At 56.3% G+C, this 14,115-nt stretch overlaps 1 protein-coding gene across 2 annotated transcripts in view; it reads right to left on the bottom strand.

Moving 5' to 3' along the window:
- Positions 1 to 14,115, bottom strand: part of cntrob (centrobin, centrosomal BRCA2 interacting protein) — a 54,893-nt gene that overhangs the window by 32,597 nt on the left and 8,181 nt on the right. For both annotated transcript variants that reach the window (XM_070863231.1, XM_070863232.1), the window contains exons 3-7: positions 13,537 to 13,621; positions 12,037 to 12,142; positions 9,083 to 9,269; positions 2,119 to 2,235; positions 630 to 746 (exon numbers count right to left, since the gene is read on the bottom strand). In XM_070863231.1, coding sequence (XP_070719332.1) covers positions 630 to 746; positions 2,119 to 2,235; positions 9,083 to 9,269; positions 12,037 to 12,142; positions 13,537 to 13,621 — 612 coding nt within the window. The remainder of the gene's footprint in view (positions 1 to 629; positions 747 to 2,118; positions 2,236 to 9,082; positions 9,270 to 12,036; positions 12,143 to 13,536; positions 13,622 to 14,115) is intronic.

Here is a 14,115-nt window from a genome sequence, read left to right as displayed (position 1 = left end):
GGGTCACCATTGACCAGAAACATAACTGGACCAGCCACACAAATACTGTGGCTACAAGAGTGGGTCAGAGGCTGGGTATTCTGCAACAAACTCCCACTTTCTGACTCAGAGTCAAGCGTGCTACCCACGGAGCTATTTAGCCGTGAGGAAAGATGGGACAGGCTGGGGCTGGTGTCCTTGGAACAGAGGAGGCTGAGGGGAGACCTGATTGAGGTGTATAAAATTATGAGGGGCCTGGATAGAGTGGGTAGGAAGGACCTGTTTCCCCTTAGCAGAGGGGTCAACAACCAGGGGGCACAGATTTAAGGTAATTGGTAGGTTTCGAGGGGATTTGAGGGAACATTTCTTCACCCAGGGGATGGTGTGGGTCTGGAACTCACGGCCTGAAAGGGTGGTAGAGGCAGAAACCCTCACCACATTTAAAAAGTACTTGGATGTGCACCTACAGGGCTACGGACCCAGAGCTGGAAAGTGGGATTGGGCTGGGTGGCTCTTGGTCGGCCGGCACGGACACGATGGGCCGAATGGTCTCCTCCCGTGCGGCAGATTTCACCGATTGTTCCGCCGAGGGTAGCGTTTGCCCCGCGGGTAAGCTCCACACCGATTTCCCGGCGTGTCGAGGGCCCTACCTTCTGCTGCTTGGCCCGTCCCTTCTCCACAGCCTCCTGCTCCTCCTGCAGCTGCCTCAGGGCTTCCGATTTCTCCGTGTCGTGTTTCTTCCAGCCCTCCACCACCTTCACCAGAGTCTGCCGCCGGGGAGAGGGGAAAAAACAAATCGGAAATACTGCCACACGACAAAAACACAAGAGCACAGCTTCACGTTTACAGCAACAGACGGGCCAATAGTTGCCAGAACCCACATTTATCCCACCACAACATGCTGTGCCTCCGAACCAAGCGTCCAGTCTTGGTCCTCCGAAGCTCCAAATACTTGGGCCAATATGGTCATTGCGCCCAGATCGAGACTCATCGCACCGTACTAGTATCGTCCGCGGCTCAGTGGCCAGCACCCTCGCCTCACAGTCAGTCAGAGGGTTGTGGGTTCAAGTCCCACTCCAGGGACATCAGCACAGAAATCTAAGCTACACTCCCAGTGCCATGCCGAGGGAGCGCCGCACTGTCGGAGGGGCCGTGCTGAGGGAGCGCCGCACTGTCGGAGGGGCAGTACTGAGGGAGGGCCGCACTGTCGGAGGGGCAGTACTGAGGGAGCACCGCACTGTCGGAGGGGCAGTACTGAGGGAGCGCCGCACTGTCGGAGGGGCAGTACTGAGGGAGCGCCGCACTGTCGGAGGGGCAGTACTGAGGGAGCGCCGCACTGTCAGAGGGGCAGTACTGAGGGAGCGCCGCACTGTCGGAGGGGCAGTACTGAGGGAGCGCCGCACTGTCGGAGGGGCAGTACTGAGGGAGCACCGCACTGTCGGAGGGGCCGTCTTTCGGATGAGACGTTAAACTGAGTCTCCGTCTGCCTTCTAAGCTGGACGTAAAAGATCCCATGGCCACTATTTCGAGGAAGAGCAAGAGAGTTATCCCCGTTGTTCTGGGGCGAATATTTATCCTTCAATCAACGTAACAAAAACAGATGATCTGGTCATTATTACATTGCTGTTTGTGGGACAGTGCAACGCTCCCTCAGCACCGCCCCTCCGACAGTGCGGCACTCCCTCAGTACTGCCCATCCGACAGTGCGGCACTCCCTCAGTACTGCTCCTCCGACAGTGCGGCGCTCCCTCAGTACTGCCCCTCCGACAGTGCGGCACTCCCTCAGCACCGTCCCTCCGACAGTGCGGCACTCCCTCAGCACCGTCCCTCCGACAGTGCGGCGCTCCCTCAGCACCGTCCCTCCGACAGTGCGGCGCTCCCTCAGCACCGTCCCTCCGACAGTGCGGCGCTCCCTCCGCACTGCCCCTCCGACAGTGCGGCGCTCCCTCCGCACTGCACTGGGAGTGTCAGTCTAGATTTATGTGCTCAAGACCCGGAGTGGGGACTTGAACCCACGACCTTGTGACTCAGAGGCGAGGGGGTGCGTGACTTCCCACCAACTCACTGCACTAGTATTGCCGGCATCAATGGGTGGGTAGAGGGAAGCGATGCAAAATCTTTAACCATTGCTCCTCGTACCTTGTCCAGCTGCTCGATCATGATGTCCTTCTTCCGGTCAGCTGACACCGCCACGGCCAATTGCTGCTGTAGCTCCAGGATCCTGTTCTGCAGGGTCTGAATCTGTCGCTCGCAGTGCTGCGATTGGACGGGGGCCCAAAAAAAACAAGAGTCAGAGTCCGAGTCGACATAGTTAGTGGTTGAAGTTCCGCTCGCAATGCCCCCCAGCTGGCACCAGAGAGGGGCAGCTAACGGGTTTACTGTCAGCGGGGAGCGGGTTCCTGGGCTCACGGGAAATGTAGGTGGAGGCGGGGCCAAGAGGTCCCGCCGGGCGCTCGGCCGACACCCACGTGGTGATATCGAGCGTGCAACGCCCCTTTGCCGCCGCCGCGATATTCGGCACGGTGGCCTTACCGGCATGCATCCGTACAGCCTGGGAAAGGGGCAGTATCGTACAGAGATCAAGGGAACAACACAAGAAAACTGAGCAGGAGTCGGCCATTCGGCCCCTCGAGCCTGCTCCGCCATGGCTGATCTGATCTTGGCCTCAGCTCCACTTCCCTGCCCGCTCCCCATAACCCTTCACTCTCTTATCCCTCAAAAATCTACCTCCACCTTTAATGTATTCAAAGACCCAGACGCCACAGCTCTCTGGGGTAGAGAATTCCAAAAGATTCACGACCCCCTCAGAAGAAATTCCTCCCCATTTCCGTATTAAATTTGCGACCCCTTATTCTGAGACTATGCCCCCTAGTTCTAGGTTCCCCCACGAGGGGAAACATCCTCTCTGCATCTACCCTGTCCAGCCCCCCCCCCCCCCTAGAATCTTACACATTTCAATAAGATCACCTTTCATTCTTCTAAACTCCAATGTGTACAGGCCCAACCTGCTCAACCTTTCCTCATAAGACAACCCCTTCATCCCAGGAATCAACCTCATGAACCTTCTCTGAACTGCCTCCAATGCAAGTACCTGGACAGGTATATCACTCTTTTACCGTAAAGGCCGATACAAAGTATATATTCAACATCTCTGCCGTTTCTCTGTTTCCCATTATTAATTCCCCAGTCTCATCCTCTAAGGGACCAACGTTTACTTTAGTCACTCTCTTCCTTTTTATATTTTTGCTGAAAGAAAGATGTTAACTTTAATTTTTTTTCAGCATTTATGTATTAATGGCACCAGTGAGGAAAGAGTGGGTGTGGGTCAGAGGTTTTTGTAAACTTTTCTCTTTTCCCCCAGTTTTTTTTCATCTCGTCGGGAAATTCGGTCGGCCTCCTGAGATGCCGCTCTGTGGACGCCCGAGGGCAAGTGTGCAACGCCATGTTTAGCACTGCTCCCTCACCTTTGGCCGGCAAAACCGAATTTGGCAGTTTGAGGCGGTGACCGCCTCCAAACATCAGCGACTCCGAATTTCAGCACTTCATCCCTCGAGGAGCAGGGAGACCGATCCTGGGCATCAGAGGGGCAGAGTCACGATGACTGAGGGACTTCAGGTGTATGACAGCCCGAGCGAGGACAATAAAGAGCAAAATCTGCATTTATGCGGCGCCTATCACGTCCTCGTGATGTCCCGGAACACTTCACAGCCAATCACGTTTGAAGCATAGCCACAGTTGCAATGTGGGCAAACACGGCAACTAATTTGCGCACAGCAAGCTCCCACAAACAACAACATGTATTTTATATAGCGCCTTTAACATAGTGAAACGTCCCAGGGTGCTTCACAGGAGGGTTATCAGATTTTTTTAAACTGACACCGAGCCACATAAGGAGAAATTAGCGCAGGTGACCCAAAGCTGGGTCAAAGAGGTCGGTTTTAAGGAGCGTCTTGAAGGAGGAGACGGAGAGGTTTAGGGAGGGAGTTCCAGAGCTCATCTCTCCTCAGGATAATCCCCCCATCCCAGCCGCCTTCTGTGCTGTAACCATTCTATTGATTCTAAGAACATTATACAACATATTATTGGGCCATTGAAGTGTAGCTGGCTGTCTCTTTAACAACAATAGCTCGCATTTATATAGCATCTTTAATGTAGTAAAACATTCAAAGGTGCGTAACAGTTGCATTATCAGATAAATTTGACACAAGCCGCGTCAGGAGATATTAGCACAGAGAGAGGTCGGTTTTAAGGAGCGTCTTAAAAGGAGAGGTTTAGGGAGGGAGTTAGAGCTTGGGGCCCAGGCAGCTGAAGGCTCGGCCGCCGATGGTGGAGCGATGGAAATTGGTGATGTGCAAGAGGCCAGAAAGGGGTGGAGCGTAGAGATCTCGGTTTCTGAATGTTGAAAAATAAAAGACTCCTACAATTAGCTGTTCGGGGTTATGTTTCTGCATTACATGTGATACAGAATATTCTGTGCGAAGGCTTAATGGACAAAGCCTTTCCAAGGAATCAATGGGTTTCTTCCTATTAAACCGTTCAGGAATTAAATCATAAATCCTCTTCTGTAAGCACTGCGAGCGAGCGAGGACAGACAGCAACTCATTCCCAGGTATCCTTTCTATATATAAACCCCCCGATTAGATTCCAGCCTGTAACTCACTCCCGGGTAGTCGTTTTATATATTAAACCCCCCGAACATCTCGATCAGATCCCAGCCTGTAACTCACTCCCGGGTATCGGTTATTCTATATATAAACCCCCCGATTAGATTCCAGCCTGTAACTCACTCCCGGGTATTCATTTTATATATATAAACCCCCTCAAACCCCTCGATTAGATTCCAGCCTGTAATGCACTCCGGGGTATCCATTATTCTATATATAAACCCCCCCGAACCCCTCGATTAGATTCCAGTCTGTAACTCACTCCCGGGTATTAGTTTTATATATAAACCCTCCCCAAACCCCTCGATCAGATCCCAGCCTGTAACTCATTGCGGGTATTCGTTCTAATATATAAACCCTCAAACCCCTCGATTAGATTCCAGCCTGTAACTCACTCCCGAGTATCCGTTATTCGATATATAAACCCCCCGAACACCTCGATTAGATGCCAGCCTATAACTCACTCCCGGGTATTCGTTTTATATATAAACCCTCCCTAAACCCCTTGATTAGATCCCAGCCTGTAACTCACTCCCGGGTATCCATTATTCTATATATAAACCCCCCCGAACACCTCGATTAGATTCCAGCCTGTAACTCACTCCCGGGTATCCGTTATTCTATATATAAACCCCCCGAACACCTCGATTAGATTCCAGCCTGTAACTCACTCCCGGGTATCCGTTATTCTATATATAAACCCCCCGAACACCTCGATTAGATTCCAGCCTGTAACTCACTCCCGGGTATCTGTTATTCTATATATAAACCTCCCGAACCCCTCGATTTGATTCCAGCCTGTAACTCTCTCCCAGGAAACCGTTATTCTATATATAAACCCCCCGAATTCCTCGATTTGATTCCAGCCTGTAACTCACTCCCGGGTATCTGTAATTCATAAACGCCAGAACAGCTAATGGTCAGACATCACTGAGGTTTGATGCAGCAGCCCGAATTAAAGAGAACTGATTGTAATCACTAATAAACAAGGAGCTTCTGCCAGCAGATTTACGCACAGGAATGCCTGCGCACACTTTCCTGCGGAAGGGGAAAGCTTCGAAGGTCAGTCAGTCAAAGATGAAATAATAAACCAAGTGACGGGGACGTTCCACGCCGGAATGCGACCTGCACGAGCGAGCGCGCGGGTTAAACGACAAACTCCGCGACCCTCGGAGTAAGCCCATCCTGAGCCCCGGAGGTGAGCCGACAGAAGCCAACCCACGAGCTGCTTTGGGACTGACAGCAAATATAGAGGGGTGGGCCGGGGCAGGGGGGGGGGGGGGGGATATGGTGTGTGCTGCAAAGAGGCTTAAGAGGACAGATTGGCTTTCCAAAGCCGGCCAAGCAAGACAACGTGGATCCCCAAGCAGCTTACTGCCACGTGAGCCGAGGCGAGGCAGGTCACAGAGCACACAGAGAGAGAGAGAATGTCACCACACGTGGAATCACTCACGGTCTGACCCGTCTGGGTACAAGGGGGAGCGGGGTGATTGGTGGAGCATTAGGCCTTTTAGGAATGAAGTTGGAAAACATTTCTACGCGCAAAGGGCAGTAGAAGTTTGGAACTCTCTCTCAGTGGGTAGCACTCTCTCTCTCTCTCTCCCGCCTCGGAATCAGAAGGCTGCGGGTTCAAATCCCACTCCTGGGACTTGAGCACAAAAGCAAAATCTAGGCTGACACTGTCGGAGGGGCGGTGCTGAGGGAGCGCCGCACTGTCGGAGGGGCGGCGCTGAGGGAGCGCCGCACTGTCGGAGGGGCGGCGCTGAGGGAGCGCCGCACTGTCGGAGGGGCGGCGCTGAGGGAGCGCCGCACTGTCGGAGGGGCGGCGCTGAGGGAGCGCCGCACTGTCGGAGGGGCGGCGCTGAGGGAGCGCCGCACTGTCGGAGGGGCGGCGCTGAGGGAGCGCCGCACTGTCGGAGGGGCAGCGCTGAGGGAGCGCCGCACTGTCGGAGGGGCAGTGCTGAGGGAGCGCCGCACTGTCGGAGGGGCAGTGCTGAGGGAGCGCCGCACTGTCGGAGGGGCAGTGCTGAGGGAGCGCCGCACTGTCGGAGGGGCAGTGCTGAGGGAGCGCCGCACTGTCGGAGGGGCAGTGCTGAGGGAGCGCCGCACTGTCGGAGGGGCAGTGCTGAGGGAGCGCCGCACTGTCGGAGGGGCAGTGCTGAGGGAGCGCCGCACTGTCGGAGGGGCAGTGCTGAGGGAGCGCCGCACTGTCGGAGGGGCAGTGCTGAGGGAGCGCCGCACTGTCGGAGGGGCAGTGCTGAGGGAGCGCCGCACTGTCGGAGGGGCAGTGCTGAGGGAGCGCCGCACTGTCGGAGGGGCAGTGCTGAGGGAGCGCCGCACTGTCGGAGGGGCAGTGCTGAGGGAGCGCCGCACTGTCGGAGGGGCAGTGCTGAGGGAGCGCCGCACTGTCGGAGGGGCAGTGCTGAGGGAGCGCCGCACTGTCGGAGGGGCAGTGCTGAGGGAGCGCCGCACTGTCGGAGGGGCAGTGCTGAGGGAGCGCCGCACTGTCGGAGGGGCAGTGCTGAGGGAGCGCCGCACTGTCGGAGGGGCAGTGCTGAGGGAGCGCCGCACTGTCGGAGGGGCAGTGCTGAGGGAGCGCCGCACTGTCGGAGGGGCAGTGCTGAGGGAGCGCCGCACTGTCGGAGGGGCAGTGCTGAGGGAGCGCCGCACTGTCGGAGGGGCAGTGCTGAGGGAGCGCCGCACTGTCGGAGGGGCAGTGCTGAGGGAGCGCCGCACTGTCGGAGGGGCAGTGCTGAGGGAGCGCCGCACTGTCGGAGGGTCAGTGCTGAGGGAGCGCCGCACTGTCGGAGGGGCAGTGCTGAGGGAGCGCCGCACTGTCGGAGGGGCAGTGCTGAGGGAGCGCCGCACTGTCGGAGGGGCAGTGCTGAGGGAGCGCCGCACTGTCGGAGGGGCAGTGCTGAGGGAGCGCCGCACTGTCGGAGGGGCAGTGCTGAGGGAGCGCCGCACTGTCGGAGGGGCAGTGCTGAGGGAGCGCCGCACTGTCGGAGGGGCAGTGCTGAGGTCGGAGGGGCAGTGCTGAGGGAGCGCCGCACTGTCGGAGGGGCAGTGCTGGGGAAGCGCCGCACTGTCGGAGGGGCAGTGCTGAGGGAGCGCCGCACTGTCGGAGGGGCAGTGCTGAGGGAGCGCCGCACTGTCGGAGGGGCAGTGCTGAGGGAGCGCCGCACTGTCGGAGGGACGGTATTTCGGATGAGATGTTAAACTGAGGCCTCGTCTGACCTCTCAGGTGGACGTAAAAGATCCCATGGCACTATTTCGAAGTCTTTCTTTCTTGCCAACTTCTGATTCTCAACAATGACAACTTACGTTTGACACCGAGCCCCATGAGGAGATATTAGGACAGGTGCCCAAATGCTTGGTTAGAAAGATCGGTTTTAAGGAGCGGCTTAAAAGGAGGAGAGAGAGGCGGAGAGATTTAGGGAGGGAATTCCAGAGCTTGGGGCCCAGGCAACAGAAGGCACAGCCACCAATGGTGGGGCGATTAAAACCGAGGGTTCGGCTGTAAAATATCAGCCGTACCTCGATGGACGATGTGCGCGTGACGATAGTTTGGGGCTAATGGGTGAGATTGCTGCGACTGTGCAGAGTGTGCAATTGCAGAGTAGCAACTCGTACGGACCTGCAAACTGTACATGGGATTTTATGGTATCACCTGATTGCTGAATGGCCCGGGATTTGCGGTGGGCAATGATGGTGAACTATCGGCGTTTGCCGTCATTACCTCTCCGAAACTGACCGCGTCTTCAGGATTTAGCCCGCGTGCAGCTAAACGCGGGAATCCTGAAGGTGTGGTCAGTTATTCACTGCTCCATCACTGGCCTCAGCTATTTACAATCTATATTCATGATTTAGATGAAGGGACTGAGTGTAATATATCCAAGTTTGTCTCCAACAGTGCGGGGCTCCCTCAGTACTGCCCCTCCGACAGTGCGGGGCTCCCTCAGTACTGCCCCTCCGACAGTGCGGCACTCCCTCAGTACTGCCCTTCCGACAGTGCGGCGCTCCCTCACCACTGCCCCTCCGACAGTGCGGGGCTCCCTCAGTACTGCCCCCCCCTCAGTACTGTCCCTCCGACAGCGCAGGGCTCCCTCAGTACTGCCCCTCCGACAGCGTGGGGCTCCCTCAGTACTGCCCCTCCGACAGTGCGGTGCTCCCTCAGTACTGCCCCTCCGACAGCGTGGGGCTCCCTCAGTACTGCCCCTCCGACAGTGCGGGGCTCCCTCAGCACTGCTCAGGAGTGTCGGCCTGGATTTTTGCGCTCAAGATCTGGAGTGGGACTTGAATCCACAACCTTTTGACTCAGAGGTGAGAGAGAGTGCTGCCAACGGAGATCGCAGTGGAAAAGATGGGTTTGGAGGCGGCGTTTGAAAAGCTGGACGCGAGGGGGGAGGGTTGTTGGTGTCGAGGGTGCTTCTCCCTACCTTTCTCCGCGTGCGCTCTTTATCGAGGGTGTCCTTCAGGATCTGATACTCGTAGAGGGAAGATTCGGCGGCCGGCCCAGCTCCCGCCCCGAGCTGCATGCGGGAATACCGGGGGAAGAGTGCCGCTTCATCCAGTCCCAGGACAGGCACCGGCGGCGACACGGAGACCTGCTGGAATGGCTTGGCGCTGAAACGAGGAAAAGCAAGGTGGGTCAGATCCATTGCTCCAAACCCGGCAAAATAAAGAGAGTTTAGATTCAGAAAAACAAGTTATCAAAGACGCCTGCAGACTTGCTCCTGGGAAGAGCTCTCGGTCCGTAGCCCTGTAGGTTAAGTGCCACATTCAAGTACTTTTGTAATGGTTCAATATCCCTTGGCTGATTGTAATCAAAATGCTTTTTTGCAAGCCTGTGTATTAGTATTTTTTGTTCACAAAATATGATTGTTTCCATGAATAACCATGTATTAATGGAGGAAATGCTAACTGCACTCAATACTTAAAGTCTAAGACTGAGTAATGAATGACTTAGTCAAAAATAACCAGTTGTAGTAGAGGGACAATGTGTTCCATTGGGCCTTTGAGTTCTCGATTGCTGAACAATGTTCACTTATGTCTTTTTAAAAAAAAAAAAAATCTTTTTATGCTTGTTGGTATGTATGCTGTTCAGAACTTTGTAGTATTCAATAACCCAGTGCTTATTTGTTGCATAGTTTAGAAAAGTAAGGAAATACTGTGTAATTTTTCTTCGACATTTATATCGGAACCAATTAGAATACAGTTGTGTGATTAGTTTGGTAAGCGAATATTGGTTCGTATTGAGGTTTTGCTTGTTTACCTACATTGTAAAGTCAAAATCTGGCTTGATCATCCTTTCATTGATGTATACCTTTGTACGCTATTGATGGCAATAAAGAATTTTAGATATGTAATCTTTTAATAAAAAAAAAAAATGGGGGACACACGTGCGATTGTTTAGCTGCTAAACTGGCCTGGCTCAGGTATCCAGCGGGGTAAGTGGTCCAATCAGCTCCCCAAGGTCAATTACAGCTCATTATTGTCGAGTGGCAGCTCCTGTCTGCTTAGCCACTTGCTCGTGCTCACTTGGAATTATGCTGAGACCACCCAACTCGTTTCATACTGGGTCCCTTCAGCCAGCGGGGCCTTAAGCTTGTCGCAGACACGCTGCAGTCAGTGGGTCGCACTCTCGCCTCAGAGTCAGGAGGCTGTGGGTTCAAGTCCCATACCACAGCACATAATCTAGGGCGACACTCCTAGTGCCAGCGCTGAGGGAGCGCCGCGCTGTCGGAGGGGGCGACGCTGAGGGAGCTCCCGCTGTCGGAGGGGCAGTACTGAGGGAGCTCCCGCTGTCGGAGGGGCAGTACTGAGGGAGCGCCGCACTGTCGGAGGGACAGTACTGAGGGAGCGCCGCGCTGTCGGAGGGGCAGTACTGAGGGAGCGCCGCGCTGTCGGAGGGACGGCGCTGAGGGAGCTCCCGCTGTGGGAGGGGCGGCGCTGAGGGAGCTCCCGCTGTCGGAGGGGGCGACGCTGAGGGAGTGCCGCGCTGTCGGAGGGGGCGACGCTGAGGGAGCGCCGCGCTGTCGGAGGGACGGCGCTGAGGGAGCTCCCGCTGTGGGAGGGGCAGCGCTGAGGGAGCGCCGCGCTGTCGGAGGGGGCGACGCTGAGGGAGCTCCCGCTGTCGGAGGGGCGATGCTGAGGGAACTCCTGCTGTCGGAGGGGCGACGCTGAGGGAGCGCCGCGCTGTCGGAGGGACGACGCTGAGGGATCAATATTTATCCCTCAACCAACGTCACACTCAATACTGCTCTGGGGGAGCTTGCTGTGCGCAAATTAGCTGCTGCGTTTCCCACATTACGTCAATGACTACGCTTCTACAGTACCTCATCGGCTGTAAAGGTCTTTGGGACATCTTGAAGTTGTGAAAGGTGCTATATAAATGCAAGTTCTTCCTTTCTATGCACCACCCAGTCCACAACTGCCTTCTCATTCCGTCCTTTCCCAGCAAGGAAGTAGCAGGCCTTTTGTACAGCTGAGGGACCAGCCCAGGTCAAGAACCCTCCGCTGGAGGGCGAGCGGAGAGCGTGAGGGCGAGCGGAGTGGAGTGGAGTCACGGAACGCTAACATTCGGTGGCCAACAACACTGAGACCATCAGCGGCAGGTCGGGGCCATAGACGGAGCGGATAGCGGCAGCCCCCAGACAGCGCGGCGGAGCACCATGGCAAGGTACAGCGCGAGCTGGAGCAGGAGGGCGACAGCAGCGAAGAGTGACGTCATCAAGGTCCAGGTCGGTGATTGGAGCGCGGGCAGGTACAGCGGGAGCGGCGAGGTCGGGGCGAAGGAACGGTGGGAGATTGTAGAGGGACGTGATCAGGGCCCAGGAGAGGCGAGGGCCCAGGGGCAGCACGGGCCCAGCCCACACTGCGATATGTGGGCGCACTGGGTCCGTGCAGCAGTCGTCCTGGTTAACCCTTGCCCCTGGACCGAGACCTCGCTCTGTCAAGCCCGTGTGGTGGCTGGTGTGCAACGGTCACCCCACGTTAAAACAATCCACGCACAGGCATCTTGCACACTTCAGGATGTAGTTCGGGATCTGGAATATCGGGTCCTTCATTAAAACACCTGTGAACTCGTCCCTTTTTGGCGTGGAAGCAAGTCATCCTCGCTTCGAGGGAGCGCCTATGACGTTGATGATGAGTAATTTGCAGGGTTACCCAACCATCAATGCCCCCCCCCCCAGAATAAAAAGACCACTTACGCAGATGAGGAAAGTGCTGGTTTAAGAGCCCTCACCCACCTGAGCAAGGTGCTGGTTTAAGAGCCCTCACCCACCTGAGCAAGGTGCGGGTTTAAGACTCCTCACCCACCTGAGCAAGGTGTGGGTTTAAGACCCCTCACCCACCTGAGCAAGGTGCTGGTTTAAGACCCCTCACCCACCTGAGCAAGGTGCTGGTACAGTCGCTCTCGAATGAGTCATCGTCTCTTTGCTCCTCGCCTGCCTTCAGCTCCAGTGGCAGAGAGATCGGACTGACGGCAGCGTCCCCTGCACAGCGACAGAACACAGTTACACCCACCAAACCAAATGACAACAACAGCTTGTATTTATATAGCGCCTTTAATGTAGTGGAACATCTCAAAGCGCTTCACACTGGTATTATAACATAAACAATTTGACACAAGCCGCAAAAGTAGAAATTAGCGAAGGTGACCAAAAGCTTGGTGGGTTTTAAAGAGCATCTTAAAGGAGGAGAGAGAGGCGGAGAGGTTTAGGGAGGGAGTTCCAGAGCTTGGGGCCCAGGCAACAGAAGGCACGGCCGCCGATTGTGGAGTGATTATAATCAGGGATGGTCAGGAGGGCAGAATTAGAGGTGTGCAGATATCTCGGGGGGCTGTGGGGCTGGAGGGGATTCCAGAGATAGGGAGGGACGAGGGCCATGGAGGGATTTGAAAATAAGGACACCCGGGTTAGTCTGCGCATGAATGTCATTCAAGTTCTCCTCTGGCTCGTGTGGGCTTCCCTTTATCAGGGCCATCAGAAGCAGAGGTGGGGAAATAGGGCTTCTATCACCAGTCTCCACATAGCTGTTCCTCGTTCCCTCAGTACTGCCCCTCCGACAGTGCTATACTCCCTCAGTACTGCCCCTCCGACAGTGCGGCGCTCCCTCAGTACTGCCCCTCCGACAGTGCGGCGCTCCCTCAGTACTGCCCCTCCGACTGTGCGGCGCTCCCTCAGTACTGCCCCTCTGACAGTGCGGCACTCCCTCAGCACTGCCCCTCCGACAGTGCGGCGCTCCCTCAGTACTGCCCCTCCGACAGTGCGGCGCTCCCTCAGTTCTGCCCCTCCGACAGTGCGGCGCTCCCTCAGCACTGCCCCTCCGACAGTGCGGCACTCCCTCAGTACCGCCCCTCTGACAGTGCGGCGCTCCCTCAGTACCGCCCCTCCGACAGTGCGGCGCTCCCTCAGCACTGCCCCTCCGACAGTGCGGCGCTCCCTCAGTTCTGCCCCTCCGACAGTGCGGCGCTCCCTCAGCTCTGCCCCTCCGACAGTGCGGCGCTCCCTCAGTACTGCCCCTCCGACAGTGCGGGGCTCCCTCAGTACTGCCCCTCCGACAGTGAGGCGCTCCCTCAGTACTGCCCCTCCGACAGTGCGGCGCTCCCTCAGTACTGCCCCTCCGACAGTGCGGCGCTCCCTCAGTACTGCCCCTCCGACAGTGCGGCGCTCCCTCAGTACTGCCCCTCCGACAGTGCGGCGCTCCCTCAGTACTGCCCCTCCGACAGTGCGGCGCTCCCTCAGCCTAGATTTTAGTGCTCAAGTCCCTGGAGTGGGACGGAACACTGAACAGTCGGTGCGACAGACTAACAGGGGCGAATGTACTAACCCACCGTGGTCCTCCCTCCCTCCGCAGATCCGCCCCCGAGGTGCGGCCACATACTCACGGTAGGCGATATCCTGAGAGAACTTCAACATGTTCTGTAGGTGGGAGCGCACGGACTCCATCTCGGAGATGTGCCTGGATCCAACCTGCTGGGTGGGAAACAAGGGTCAGGGTGGACGAAGACAGAGTGAAGACTCTCACTCCCCTTTTTCAATTGGGTAAGTGCACTGGACCAGTAATCTGAAGGGCCTGATCTATAATCCAGAGATCGCGTTCAAATCACCCCCCACCCTCCCCCCCTCCCCTCCACGGCAGTTTGAGAATGTGAATCGAGCGCACTCAAATCTGGAAATGAAAAGCTGGTATCAGTAAACAGTGAGCAGGAAGCTGTCAGATTATCGTTCCCGAGCCACTGACTCCCTCCCTCTCCCCAACTCGTATCGGAGGCCGAACCACATTATTTGCAACCTTGGTGTCATATTTGACCCTGAAATGAGCTTCCAACCACATCGCCCGTCTCCGCCCCACCTCAGCTCATCCGCTGCAGAAGCCTTCATCTGTGCCTTTGTTACCTCTGGACTTGACTATTCCATCACCATAGATGGTCCTTTGAAATGAGGATGACTTGCTTCCACGCCAA

This window comes from Pristiophorus japonicus, chromosome 20 (genome assembly GCF_044704955.1).
Source record: "Pristiophorus japonicus isolate sPriJap1 chromosome 20, sPriJap1.hap1, whole genome shotgun sequence".
NCBI lineage: Eukaryota > Metazoa > Chordata > Chondrichthyes > Pristiophoridae > Pristiophorus > Pristiophorus japonicus.
The sequence above is the reverse complement of the archived record's forward strand: the minus strand, read 5'-3'. Positions and strand labels throughout refer to the sequence as shown.